The 14,254-nt window shown below is 41.3% G+C and overlaps 1 protein-coding gene across 6 annotated transcripts in view; it reads right to left on the bottom strand.

Annotated features, from left to right (window-relative positions):
- Positions 1–14,254, bottom strand: part of RASGRF2 (Ras protein specific guanine nucleotide releasing factor 2) — a 197,148-nt gene that overhangs the window by 91,941 nt on the left and 90,953 nt on the right. For all 6 annotated transcript variants that reach the window (XM_042855878.2, XM_042855879.2, XM_005288183.4 and 3 more), the window contains exons 13-15: positions 11,395–11,477; positions 9,477–9,725; positions 8,817–9,208 (exon numbers count right to left, since the gene is read on the bottom strand). In XM_042855878.2, the coding sequence (XP_042711812.2) occupies positions 8,817–9,208; positions 9,477–9,725; positions 11,395–11,477 (724 nt within the window). The remainder of the gene's footprint in view (positions 1–8,816; positions 9,209–9,476; positions 9,726–11,394; positions 11,478–14,254) is intronic.

The raw sequence follows: 14,254 nt of genomic DNA, 5'->3' as shown, positions 1-14,254 counted from the left end.
TGCATCATTTCTTGGAATAACTGATTCGATCTTACACCCCCTTGTTCAGATAAAACAAAGTGGTAGTGTTGTTGGTGAGTACTTGAACCTGGTTGTTGATGTTGATAATGAACATCTCACATGCTCGCCGAATCGACTGAAGCTCCAATATATTTATGTGAAACGAAACCTCCTAATGTTTACAAAGTGCCGGAGCCTGAAGTTGACCCAGATGGGGCCCCCAACCATTAGTGGATATTTCTGTTTCCAGCACCCATAGTTGGTTCTGATGGCAGAAAGGGAACACCCTTTGCTGAATTTTTGAGGGTCCAACCACCAACTCAGAGACTGAAGCACTTGTGCAGGTATGCAAATCAGCATGTCCAGAGAGTGCCTGTTTGGATGATATATTGTGTCAAGCCAGGCCTGAAGACATCTGAGATGAAGTCTGGCATGTCGTATCACATATGTACACTAGGCCATGTGTACTAACAGCTGAAGACACAAGCACTGTTGTCCTTGTCTCCTGGGTTGGATTGGAGACTTTCAGACAGATAGATTATGGATTGGAATCTGTCCATCAGAAAATAAGCAATAGCGGTCATAGAGTCTAGATCCATCCCCTGAAATCTATTCTTTGTGTTCTTTGGGTTGTCTACATTCAATTTTAGACTGAGATGAGAAAAGAGATGTCTGATAATCATGATGCTGTTCTGGATGTGGCACCTTGATCTTCCCTGAAGTAGTCAATTGTCCAAGTAGGGAAACAAATGGTGCAGATGAGCTGCTACCACTGCCATATGCTTGGTGTACAATCCTGGGGCAGAAAATAGGCCAAAGAGCAGTACCGTGTACCATGAATTGAAGATGGTTTCTGTGACCAGGATGTATTGCCACATGAAAATAAGCATCCTACAGATTGAGGGCAGCATACCAACCTCTCATCTCCAGGGAAGGAATAATAGAAGCAAGGATAACCATCCTGAACTTGATATTCTTAAATCCAGAATGGGTTGAAGACTACCTTTTGGGAGATTGAGAAGAAGCGGGAATAGAAGACTTTCGCTCTTTTTCTGTTGCTCCCAAGACTAAAAGAGACCATACTTCATGCATTATCACAGCCTTTTGAGATGGGTCTTAAAAGGGATGGGAAAGATAGATTGGGGAAGTGGAGGACACCCAGCTATAGATTGTAGGGTGCCCAGCTTCACAGCATAGAGCACCCAGATGTCTTAAGTAATTTCTGTCCATGCACTCAAAAAAAAAGATAAGGGGTTTCCAAACTGGGGGGAGGGGCATAGGTGCTGACTCCATGGGTGCTCTGGGGCTGGAGCACCCACGGGGAAAAAATGGTGGGCACTGAGCACCCACCAGCAGCCCCCCATCAGCTCCCCTCCACTCCTGAAGCACCTCTCACCCACTGAAGGGCCCCACAGATCAGTGCCTCCACCTCTCTCCCAATGGCTCCCATCCACCAGTCAGCTGTTTCGTGGCATTCAGAAGGCTCTGGGGGGCAGGGGAGGAGCGAGGATGTAGAGCACTCAGGGGAGGGAGCAGAACTGTGCAGGAAGAGGTGGGGCAGGGGTGGGGCCTTGGGGAAAGGGGTGGAGTGGGGGCAGGGCTTGGGGCAGAGTCAGGGGTCGAGCACCCTCCGGCACTTTGGAAAGTCGGCGCCTGTGGGAGAGGTGTCTAAAAACTGGAGATGAGATATGGTAAGTATGCTGTCCTCGATTAACTGCTTTGAAGACAAAGCCTGGTGAGAAGGACCTGCTGTAGACAATGCTGATAGGCAATGCCTAGGAGGCTTACATCTCCATCTAGAGACTTCCTGAAGTCTCGGCTGATACAGTAATAAGGTTTGTGGTTTGAACTGTTTCTTCTTTGAAGAGTCACGTGAGACTCTTTTAATGTGTGCATGGGGTCATCAGTCTTTTGAGAAATAGCTTAGTGCTATTTCAAGCAGCAGGTCTTCTATTGTATTTTGGAGCTTTCTTGGGATGCAACCAAGAAGAGTGTCTCATCGAGATGTCTGTTGCCACTGAACATGAAGCTATGTTGGACATGCCAATAGCCGACCCGGATGGATGTCCAGGCAGTGAGGTGTCCTGTGGAAACTATGGCCAAGAACCATTCTTTATATTCTTCAGGCAACTTGTTTGCAAATTTTGAAATTGCTGACCAATTAATAAAAGTATAATTTGACACTGCATGATAAGGCTCACAGTGGTATAGGCATTTCTCTTGTATAATTCCATCTCTTAAACTCATTATCCTTCAGGGTAGCCTTTGGGTGCAACTACTTCAATTATTCATTTTCTACCACCACTACTGAGAATCTGGGTCAGGGAGTGTGAAGAAATAATCATATTCTGGTTGGGGAACATAATATCATCTACCCACATGTTTGGCAGTGGGTACAACAGAAGCCGATGTCTGCCAAAGGGTCTTACCAGGTTCTAGCAAGCTTCATTAATGAGAAGGACAACCCTTCCTGGGGCTGAAGTCTGCAGGATATCTAATAGATTGTCTGGATTGTCTTGCACAAATTCCTCCTGCAAAGAAGTAGCCATTCCCCTCATGCGTCTTCAAAGACCTTAAAGTCTTCAGGGGGAGGTGATGTTGACTCACAAGTGATGGTCTCCTCCAGAGAAGAGGAAGGAATATAGGGCGGGGGATACCTAGGGTTTCTCTCTTGCTTCCACCTGCTCTGTGGGCTTCAATATGGAGGGACATTGTGGTTCTAAAGGAGGATCTTCTCTAGTAGCCACAGGAACTGGAGAAGGAAACTTCCTTCTGGACTGTGTAGCTGACAGAGATCCAGAGGGCCTTGGCCACAGTCGGTAGCCAGGATACTGGGCTGGATGAACCTTTGGTCTGACTCAGTATGGCCATTCTTATGTTCTTAAAATAGCCAATGGGGGTAGTCCAATTTTTGTACTGCCCATGGTGGTGAGCACCACAGCAGGGTATTTTTATGAGAAAACTGGTCTTGCTTTGTAGTTTGAGTATCCCTAGAGTGTGATCTATACAGAGATCTGAAAGCGCTTGGAGGAGATATAGGAGATATAGGTGCTCAGAGTCTGCAGAAAAGGATATATAACTTTCCTCAATGAAGGCGGGATAAGTTCCTATGAGTATTGGTGGTGGTCTCAGCACTGGTAATAAATGTCATTGCCCCAAAGATATCAACATCAATGAAGTATCTGACAGTGACAGTGGAAATAGATGAGACAGGTAGAATGCTAAAGGATGAGTTGATGTTGACAGTGCTGGCGGAACTGATGCAGGCTACACTGAAGATGCAGGATGAACTGATGGTCCCTGGTGGTAAACAATATTGGTGGTACCCACATAGTTCAGGCAACTCTGATTGGAGTTGGATGATGTAGCAAAGGTGACTCCAGCAGAGGGAGACACAACAAAGCTTTTGTCATGAGAAACACCTGCAGCATCGATGGCACAGAGTGGAGGTGAGTGCACAGTTGCTAAAACGGTTCCGGGGTTGAAGATCTCACCAATAAAGATGAAAGCACCAAAGTCAAGAGTCTCGGTGAGTGTTGGTGCTTACAACCAGACCTTGACTCAGCACTAGGATATTTTTAGTGCCTTTTTGTGGGATGAATAGTGAGACTTCAATGGTCTATCAGTCTCATATGATTTTGAGCACTTCAAGAAGACCATAGAAAAGGAAGAGAATGACATCTCTCACCTGAATCTAGCTTTGGAGCCTGGGAAGCTGGATGGGCACTGCTCATGGAGAACTCTCCTTTCTCTCATGGTTAGGTTCAGACTCTGAACAAGGATACATTGCCTGTTTGAGAAGATGAGCTTTAAGAAAGAAATTCCTCTTTCTTTGTCCTCATCAGAAATGAGGTATAGATAGGACATCTGTCCTTCACATGTCCCTCACCTAAGCAAATTAGGTAACTTTTGTGCCTGTCACTGACAGAGAAAACAACCCTACACCTGGTACACTGTTTAAATTCTGGGGATTTCTGAATGACAAAAATTCTGCCTGTTCCTAGAGAAGGGCAACAAAGGTGTGACAAGATTATGATGATCAACAGATGGCTCAGGCAGTAGTGCTATAAGGAGGGCTTTGGGATGTATGGCCACTGGGAAGCATTCATGGACAGAGGACTATTCTCTCAGGATGGACTTCACCTGAGTAGGGAGGGAAATAGACTTCTGGGTTGGAGGCTGGAACAACTGATTAAGAGAGCTTTAAACTAGGAATTTGGGGGAGATGGTTGGGAGATGTCCAGGTAATCTCCACGCTGGATTTTAACATTGAGAGGGAAGAAAACAAAGTAAGAAAGGATACAGCTGTGGGCATGAGAATGGACATAAGGAGGAAGGGTAGTGTAGATACCAGTCTAATAGGTGATACTGGCGGTAGAATGTCTGTGCCTAATCGGGTAAAGAATGTGAGAGAAGCCAAAGAGCAAAAATTAAGATGTTTGTACACTAATGCAAGGAGCCTAGGTAACAAAATGGAGGAACTAGAGCTATTGATGTAGGAAGTGAAACCAGATATTATAGGGATAACAGAAACATGGTGGAATAGTAGTCATGACTGGAGTACAGGCATTGAAGAGTATGTGCTGTTTAGGAAAAACAGAAATAAAGGCAAAGGTGGTGGAGTAGCATTGTATATCAATGATGAGGTAGACTATAAAGAAATAAGAAGTGATGGAATGGATAAGAGTCTGTCTGGGCAAAAATCACATTGGGGAAGAAAGCTACTAGAGCCACCCCTGGGATAGTGCTTGGGGTGTGCTATAGGCCACCGGGATCTGATTTGGATATGGATAGAGACCTCTTTAATGTTTTTAATGAAGTAAATACTAATGGGAATTGTGTGATCATGGGAGACTTCAACTTCCCAGATATAGACTGGAGGACAAGTGCTAGTAATAATAATAGGGCTCAGATTTTCCTGGGTGAGATAGCTGATGGATTCCTTCACCAAGTAGTTGCTGAACCAACAAGAGGGGATGCCATTTTAGATTTGGTTTTGGTGAGTAGTGATGACCTCATAAAAGAAATGGTTGTAGGGGACAACCTTGTTTCGAGCGATCATGAGCTAATTCAGTTCAAACTAAATGGAAGGATAAACAAAAATAGATCTGTGACTAGGATTTTTTATTTCAAAAGTGCTAACTTTAAAAAATTAAGGAAATTAGTTAGGGAAGTGGATTGAAGAACTTGTGGATTTAAAGGCAGAGGAGGCCTGGATTTACTTAAAATCAAAGTTGCAGAAACTATCAGAAGCCTGCATCCCAAGAAAGGGGAAAAAACTCATAGGCAGGAGTTTTAGACCAAGCTGGATGAGCAAGCATCTCAGAGAGGTGATTAAGAAAAAGCAGAAAGCCTACAAGGAGTGGAAGATGGGAGGGATTAGCAAGGAAAGCTACCTTATTGAGGTCAGAACATGTAGGGATAACGTGAGAAAGGCCAAAAGCCATGTAGAGTTGGATCTTGCAAAGGGAATTAAAACCAATAGTAAAAGGTTCTATAACCATATAAATAAGAAGAAAACAAAGAAAGACGAAGTGGGACCGCTAAACACTGAGGATGGAGTGGAGGTTAAGGATAATTTAGGCATGGCCCAGTGTCTAAACAAATACTTTGCCTCAGTCTTTAATGAGGCTAATGAGGAGCTTAGGGATAATGGCAGGATGACAAATGGGAATGCGAATATAGAGGTAGATATTACCACATCAGAGGTAGAAGCCAAACTCAAACAGCTTATTGGGAGTAAATCAAGAGGCCCAGATAATCTTCGTCCAAGAATATTAAAGGAACTGGCACATGAAATTACAAGGCCATTAGCAAGAATTTTTAATGAACCTGTAAATTCAGGGGTTGTACCGTATGACTGGAGAATTGCTAACGTAGCTCCTATTTTTAAGAAAGGAAAAAAGGGTAATTCGTGTAATAACAGGCCTGTTAGTTTGACATCTGTAGTATGCAAGGTCTTGGGAAAAAATTTGAAGGAGAAAGTAGTTAAGGGCATTGAGGTCAATGGTAATTAGGACAAAATACAACATGGTTTTACAAAAGGTAGATTGTGCCAAACCAACCTGATCTTCTTTGAGAAGGTAACTGATTTTTTAGACAAAGGAAACGCAGTGGATCTAATTTACCTCGATTTCAGTAAAGCATTTGATACGGTTCCACATGGGGAATTATTAGCTAAATTGGAAAAGATGGGGCTCAATATGAAAATTGAAAGGTGGATAAGGAACTGGTTTTTTTGTTTGTTTGTTTGTTTGTTTGTTTGTTTGTTTGTTTGTTTTTTTAAAGGGGCGACTACAACGGGTCATACTGAAAGGTGAACAGTCATGCTGGAAGGAGGTTACTAGTGGAGTTCCTCAGGGATTGGTTTTGGGACCAATCTTATTTAATCTTTTTATTACTGACCTTGGCACAAAAAGTGGGAATGTGCTAATAAAGTTTGCAGAGGACATGAAGCTGGGAGGTATTCCCAATAGAGAGAGGGACTGGGATATCCGACAGGAAGATCTGGATGACCTTGTAAACTGGACTAATAGTAATAGGATGAAATGTAATAGTGAAAAGTGCAAGGTCATGCATTTAGGGATTAATAACAAGATTTTTTGTTATAAACTGGGGATGCATCACTTGGAAGTAACAGAGGAGGAGAAGGACCTCAGAGTATTGGTTGATCACAGGATGACTATGAGCCACCAATGTGATATGGCCGTGAAAAAAGCTAATGCGGTCTTGGGATGCATCAGGCGAGGTATTTCCAGTAGAGTTAATTACCATTATACAAGGCACTGGTGAGACCTCATCTGGAATATTGTGTGCAGTTCTGGTCTCCCAGGTTTAAGAAGGATGAATTCAAACTGAAACAGGTACAGAGAAGGGCTACTAGGATGATCCGAGGAATGGAAAACCTGTCTTATGAAAGGAGACTCAAAGAGCTTGGCTTGTTCGGCCTAACCAAAAGAAGGCTGAGGGGAGATATGATTGCTCTCTATAAATATATCAGAGGGATAAATACCAGGGAGGGAGAGGAATTATTTAAGCTCAGTACCAATGTGGACACAAGAACAAATAGATATAAACTGGCCATCAGGAAGTTTAGACTTGAAATTAGATGAAGGTTTCTAACCATCAGAGGAGTGAAGTTCTGGAATAGCCTTTCAAGGGGAGCAGTGGAGGCAAAAGACATATCTGGCTTCAAGACTAAACTTGATAAATTTATGGAGGGGATGGTATGATAGCATAATTTTTGGCAATTAATTGATCTTTAACTATTAGCGGTAAATATGCCCAATGGCTTGTGATGGGACACTAGATAGGGTGGGATCTGAGTTACTACAGAGAATTCTTTCTTGGGTGTCTGGCTGGTGAGTCTTGTCCACATGCTCAGGGTTTAGCTGATTGCCATATTTGGGGTCGGGAAGGAATTTTCCTCCAGGGCAGATTGGCAGAGGCACTGGGGGGTTTTCGCCTTCCTCTTCAGCGTGGGGCATGGGTCACTTGCTGGAGGATTCTCTGCACCGTGAAGTCTCTAAACCACAAGTTGAGGACTTCAATAGCTCAAACATAGGTCAGGGGGTTGTTACAGGAGTGGGTGGGTGAGATTCTGTGGCCTGCGTTGTGCAGGAGGTCAGACTAGAAGATCATAATGGTCCCTTCAGACCTTAAAGTCTATGAGTCTATAAGGGGTAACACTGGTTTCATGGCTCATTACAACCATCTGTAACATACACCTGCCTGCTAATCTTTAATGGCCTACTTCAAACCACTTCTGCATAACAATCAAACTCGTATTGCCCACTCCATCTCAAGTGATCTCCTACAATATGTGTTACCCCTTATCCTTAATTATCTGTCACAACTTGTACTCAGATCAGACTCTCTGATTTCTTTTGCCAGACTTGAAGAACTGTATAGATCGAAAGCTTGTCTCTTCCTCTAACAGAAGTTGGTCCAATAAAGAGTATCACCTTACCTATCTCGTCTCTCTTAAACTATACTAGAACTAACATTAAGTCAACTATAACTATATACAATAAGAGAAACTCTTTCTTAAAGCTGGCTAACAGAAGCTCAAGACCTATGCAAAGCTTCAACTCCTGCCACAGGCAATAAGAAGAAACTGAGAAGGCGGCAGTGGCTATGCCCCTTTTTATGCCCTTGGTTCTGCATATGAGGCCAGCACGTGCACCGCCTAGTGGTAATTCTGGCAAAAGTCTCTGACTTGAGTGTACTAGGTGCCATATACCTGCAGTGGAAAATATATGTGCACAAACACTCAAAGCAGAGCTAACCTTATCATGCAGACTTGTCAAAGCAGATGAGTTCTTTACATTGTTCAGAACCCTTCTTTTTTAAGTGAATACTTTACAAGTCGTATCACAAAGGGAGCATATCTTACAACATTTACTTCAAGAAGGTACAAGGGAAGGTTCCATTAAGTAATTTCTGTTCCCTCTGGCACACAGGATAGTTGAAGTCTTTCCCCTCAATCCCATTTACTCTTCTCCCTGTTCTTTGAAGGGCCATTGTTGGTATGTTCCATTCTGCCATATTGCTATTCCTATGGGTGACACCAGATGCAAAAACAATGGAGCATTGGGAATTTGAACAAAATATCTACTATAACAAAAATAAGGATATGAGCTTTTGATTACTGAAAAATGTTTTCAAGGGTCAAAAAGGTACTGCTTTACTAAGCAGTGGGAAACATATACTGTAGCCCAGATACTGGGTTGCAGTCATCTGCTAAGTGTTCAGTTTATATTGGTGACTACTATATTTGCCAATATAATACTCAATATACTGCAGTTATATAATACCTCTTCTAATGCTTCTTCTTAGCTTGTTACACAGATCAATGCGAGGATTCTCTAAATTCTCTTCTATGGATCCAGGACTTTGCTCGGGGGAGGAGGGGCCCTTGCTGAGGTCCAGTGGTACTTTGCTAGCAGTGGGTGGTGGGGATGTGGCTGGGCTGTAAGTTGAGGTAGGACTGCTGGCAACAGAGGAAGTAGAGAGATCTAAAGCCCCTATTCTTGAGTTCAGTGGTGAATTAGTCAATGAGAGTTTTCTGGTTTTGACAGGTGAGGAAGTTCTAGAGAGTGACAGTGGAGGAGGAGATGAGAATTTGCGACAAAGATGTGGTGACTTCCCATCAGCCAGGTGTTCTCCTCTGTTGTTTTGACTGGTAGCAAAAAACAATTCCAAAGACCTATGAGTCAGACACAAAAAAAGCAAAACTAATATTAGTGAGTACAAACAGATTTAATGAAAAACATTCACAAATGCACTCTGTGTGAACCACATATTTATATTATTTGCTCCTAAAGGCCAGGGCATAAAACTAAAATATATTTATACATCATGTATTGTAAAAAAAAGTTCCATTCCCCCAAACCACCCCTACCTCTGATTATTTACATGGTGGGAAAGGACCATTCTAACAATAATCTCATGACAGAAGAAGAAACAGAGTTTACCTGACTGGAATGGAGGTGAAAGGCCTTTTGTATATATCTGAGAGTTTCTCCAGTACAACGGTTGCAGTAGTAAATATGCGGTAAGTATGCAGGAAAGTATTAAGAAAATCAATACTAAGAAAGCGCAAGTCTGTTAATCTCTCCAAGAGGCGTTCCACACTTGCATAACGAATTTGGGGCACTTTGCAGGAATTTAATGTTTTGCTGAAGCAGATATCAATGTCATCTCTATGAAGACGAGCATCAGATCTACATAATAGATTATCAGAACAAGTTTCAAAAAAGTAGATTCTTTACTGTCCTGTAAATATATAATTTCTAATGCACCCATCACCATAGATTCAATTCAGCTATACTGTATTTTCTGGGTTTCTAACATTACAGGAAAATATGTAAGCTAAAAAATGCTTTCATTAAATTTCATTTTACATCATGAAACCTTTTTGTCACATTCAATTTTGCAAAATTGTATTTTGTTCAGTTTTTACAAAAAAATAAATTTGCAGGAGAGAAGAGTAGACTAAGCTGAGTGTTCCTTTAAAAACATTGGCTGATCTTTTCTGCAGCACTTTTGGTTCTCTTAGGACCCACAGTCAAGATATTCCACCTAACTTCCTCCCTGCATTAAGTGGAAAACACAATTTTTCTTTGTTAGGCTCTTACTGAAGTGGCAGAGAAATTGTTTGATTCATCAAGTGCAGACATCTGAAACAATAACACACTTTAAAAATCAGTACACTTGCAAAGTCAAATAGAGAGGAGACAAAATCTCTGAAACATGATATTGACCTCGGGTATGTTGGTATTATCCTATCAGCTTGTTCAGAATGTGAGTTCTTTGGGATGGGGACTACGTCTTTCTTTATTTTTCATAAAGTGCTGAGCACACTGTCAACACTAAATAGGTAATAGTAATGTTTGTATTGCAGAATCATTAAAAAAATCAAAATAAGAAAAAAGTCCATTATTTCTAGACAGTAAAGAAAAAGTATCAAACCTAATATTGATCCTCCTGATATGTACCAAAGAGAGAGACCCACATGCTCTCCTTTGCATACATCAAGGTGCAGAAAGGGAGAGCACCATTGATATAAGGTGCTGCCGAGAGACCTGTTGGTACAATGTAGGCCCAGAAGGAGAAATGACCCAGTGGCAGTAGTCACAAAGGACTACTGACATTCTGTTCTATTTCTTAACATTTATAGTGGATAGAGATAAATAATGTACATGTGAAAGAGTAAGGGAACTCAGAGATACTCCTATATTGTGATTTTGAAATCAAGTACTGAAAATTGCTACCTACAAATAAAAGTGACATTTCTAGGAAAAATAAATGATTAAAAGAGAGCGCTGGGGGAGGAGGGACAAGGGGGAAGTGTATTTCTAATTAATGATGTTACCTTGATGCGATCTGTTAAATTTATGGCATCTCAAAGATGGGCACAGCAAGGAAAAGAAAAATTTTAGCTGCTATAATGAAGTACATTGACAAACTGTACCTGTTTGTACTTGCCTAAATTTTGCATACATTTTAAAATGTAATTAATAAAATCATGAGCAGTATCACAGAGAATAAATATTCCCGGTATGATAATGCTTCAAAGCTAATCATTTTACATTTATTCATCTGAAGGAACAAGAATGCACACAACTACAGAAATACTTGAAAGTTAGAGCTTTTCTGAATACTAGTCTGTACTGTCAATCCAAAGTCTGAAAAAATCATGAGTCAGGTCCCCCGCAAAATCATGAGCTTTTAAAATGGTATATATTTTGGGATGTAGGATTAATCCCATTCAACAAAACTGTACAAAATGGTTACATTTCAAAGTTTTAATCTGTCCATCATGTTAAGCTTTCAATAATAATAATAATAAAACCCTACATTATTCCCCTGTAAAAAATTTGTTGCACTTACTTGATCATATGTGGCACAGTGACTTTAGAGTTTTCTTCAAACACTATGGTCATTAAACCATTGCATCTTATATTGTCAACACACTGTGAAAATGAAAGTCAAGAATCACTGAAATGAAAACAATGTAAAAAGAATATAGTTTCACATTTTCCTTCATCGCTGTAATCCTAAAACATTGTGCTCAGAGGGTGTGAACAGATAGCTAAAATAGATTTTTTTTAAATAAATAAAGCTAACAACAATGAAGAAGAAACTACAATGGATGGGATTCTCCAGTCTGCCCTGACAAGTTCACTTTGCACCACTGATGCATTAAAGTCAATGGATCTACGCCATTGTACACAAACTGATGAACTGGTCTACACAGTTTGATAAGCTAAAACTGTTTTTAAACTGTAAATGAAGTATGCTTTGATTCAACAAGATTAAAACACCTCCAACGTACCCTGTGGTATTTTTAAGATCAATAAACCTAGGTGTATTGCAAGGAAATTAGAAAGATTTATAGACATGCTTGGCAAGATCCTCAGCCCTGCTCTGATCCCTTTATGCTCAGTAAGAGGGCCAGAAAGATGTAAATAGGCTCTATGAGCCCTAGATCCAGCTACGGGCAAATTTCCTCAGTGCAGGCACCACGAAAGAGGCTGTTATGGCTGTCTTCTAAAGACTCCCTTGCAAGTCCTAGCACAAAGGGTGTGCTGGGATTGGGGCTGGGGGCAGGAAGGGTATGACTGGGGTGGAGCTGCAGCACATGGCACTGCAGAAGTTCTGGGCACTGCTGCAACCCAAAGAGTAGTCCAGAGAGGCTGCTGTAATTTAGACCCCAGGGCTGTCTAAATTATGCAGCTGAGGATCAGGAGGACACAAAGGTGGCTTAAAGCCAGCAAATCCCATTTCCCTCTGGGCTTCCTCTCTAAGAGGTGCAGTGCAGAATCTCATCCACAGAGTATAATTTCTGAGGTGCCCTTAAACCAAAGATAAATGACAAACTTTGTAGAGATTTCTTAAAGAAATCTTAAGGTCTGCAGCTAGTGCCTGTCCCTTATAAGATCTGCAAGTCTATCCATCACCACAGACTTTAAAAGGTTTGGGCATAGAAATTACAGGGCTGATGAAATGTCCATGGAGGTCAATGGAGACATTCCCACTGGATTAGGCTTGCAATGCCTACTAACTGTAAGCTCCACATAGACCTCCTGTTTTTATGATGCTTTCTAATTTTATTCATCTAGTGCCATAAGTATATATATATTACTCCTTCATGGTAATATATATTGAACTGAATGGAAGCACAATGAATATAAGTACTGGCTTTGAAACATTTCATAACAAATGGCCTGTGTTATGCAGGAGATCAGACTAGATGATAATAATGGCCTTGTCTGGCCTTAAAATCTATTAATACCAAATCCACATATGTATAAAGTGCATTATTTGTATACTAGTTTTTTGTTGTGATTTGAAAAGTTCATCTACAGAGTATAATCCAGTCAATGTTTTGGTACTGGTTTTATCAAATGGGTTATTAAAAATACAAAAATATAATATATTTAATGGAAATAACCATTTTTTCCCTGTCCAGATTAGCATGAGTTGGGAGTGTTGCAGCAGCCACCTTTTTAGCTCCTGGGGTAAAAGTGCCTCATGCAATTCACCCATGACCCCTCTAGCCAATTAAGGAGTGGTATTGACAGTCTCCACAGATAGACAGACGTCCAGTCCTTAGCTGAAAAGATGACAGCTGTGAAGTAGGCAGTGCCGGCTTTACAAGTGGGCAACGTGGGTGACCGCCCAGGGTGCCATGGTTAAGAGGCAAGGAGCAGGGCAGGCTTGGGGTGCAAGGTCACAGAAGGGAGTTTGGGGCAATGGTGGGGGGAGATGCAGTGGGGGCCGGGGGCAATGAGGGGAAGCCTGGGGAGGCAGCGGGGGGGGGGGGGGGGGCAGGAACAATTAGGGGAGCCCAGGAAGGCAGTAGGTGCCAGGGGCACAAAAACATAAATTTGCCCAGGGCACCATTTTTCCTAAGGCTGGTCTTGGATATATGGCCATAAGGCAAGAGGTTCAGTAGGTTAAAACAAGGAAAAGGGCAGTATTCCTCAGCACTAACAAAGATGCAGGCGGAATTAGCACATTTTAACATGGCATATTTTTCACGAGAAGAATTTGTTTCATAAAACATTGCACAAAATTAATTGATCTGTGATTACTATACTACCTATGATCACTGGGAACCAGGTAAGGAAAAAACACAAACAGAACTTGAATAACAAACTGAAACAAATAATCTTATGCCATTTGCATGTCAAAAATATACAGTAAATTGATATGCTACTAACTTGAAGGGTAAAATCCTGGAGCATTGAAGTCATTGGGAGTCTTTCCATTGACTTTAATGGGATCAAGATTTCATGCTAAGTATTTTACCAAAATCCTGAACAAATCACTAGCCTCCAATTCTTATTTTACATTCACAGATTTCATAATTGTATTCTTGTAATGGCTCTAAAGTCAAAAGTCAATGATGACACTGTCAGACTAAGATGAATATGTATAAATTCAGAAGAGATGTTTTTTCCCATTACAGTAATAAAACTCAGAACAAATTTGGGACATAATTCTGTCCTAGTTTCACCAGTCAGTGCAGTTAATTCAAATTTATCCTGGGGTAATAGCTGAATTCATCCCTTTATGTCAAATTCTGCTAGCTTTACTCACTTGATTCCCTTCAATGGGACTACTCATATAAGCAAGGCAAGCATGATTGGGCCTTTCATTTCAGAGAGCTGCAGGTTCTGTGCTGTGATACATAAAGTAATAAAAACTGATAATAAGGTAGCTCAGTATAGTATTAAAGCACACT

This window comes from Chrysemys picta, chromosome 6 (assembly GCF_011386835.1).
Source record: "Chrysemys picta bellii isolate R12L10 chromosome 6, ASM1138683v2, whole genome shotgun sequence".
Lineage (NCBI taxonomy): Eukaryota > Metazoa > Chordata > Testudines > Emydidae > Chrysemys > Chrysemys picta.
Note: the sequence above shows the minus strand (reverse complement) of the source record. Positions and strands in the feature narration are given on the sequence as shown.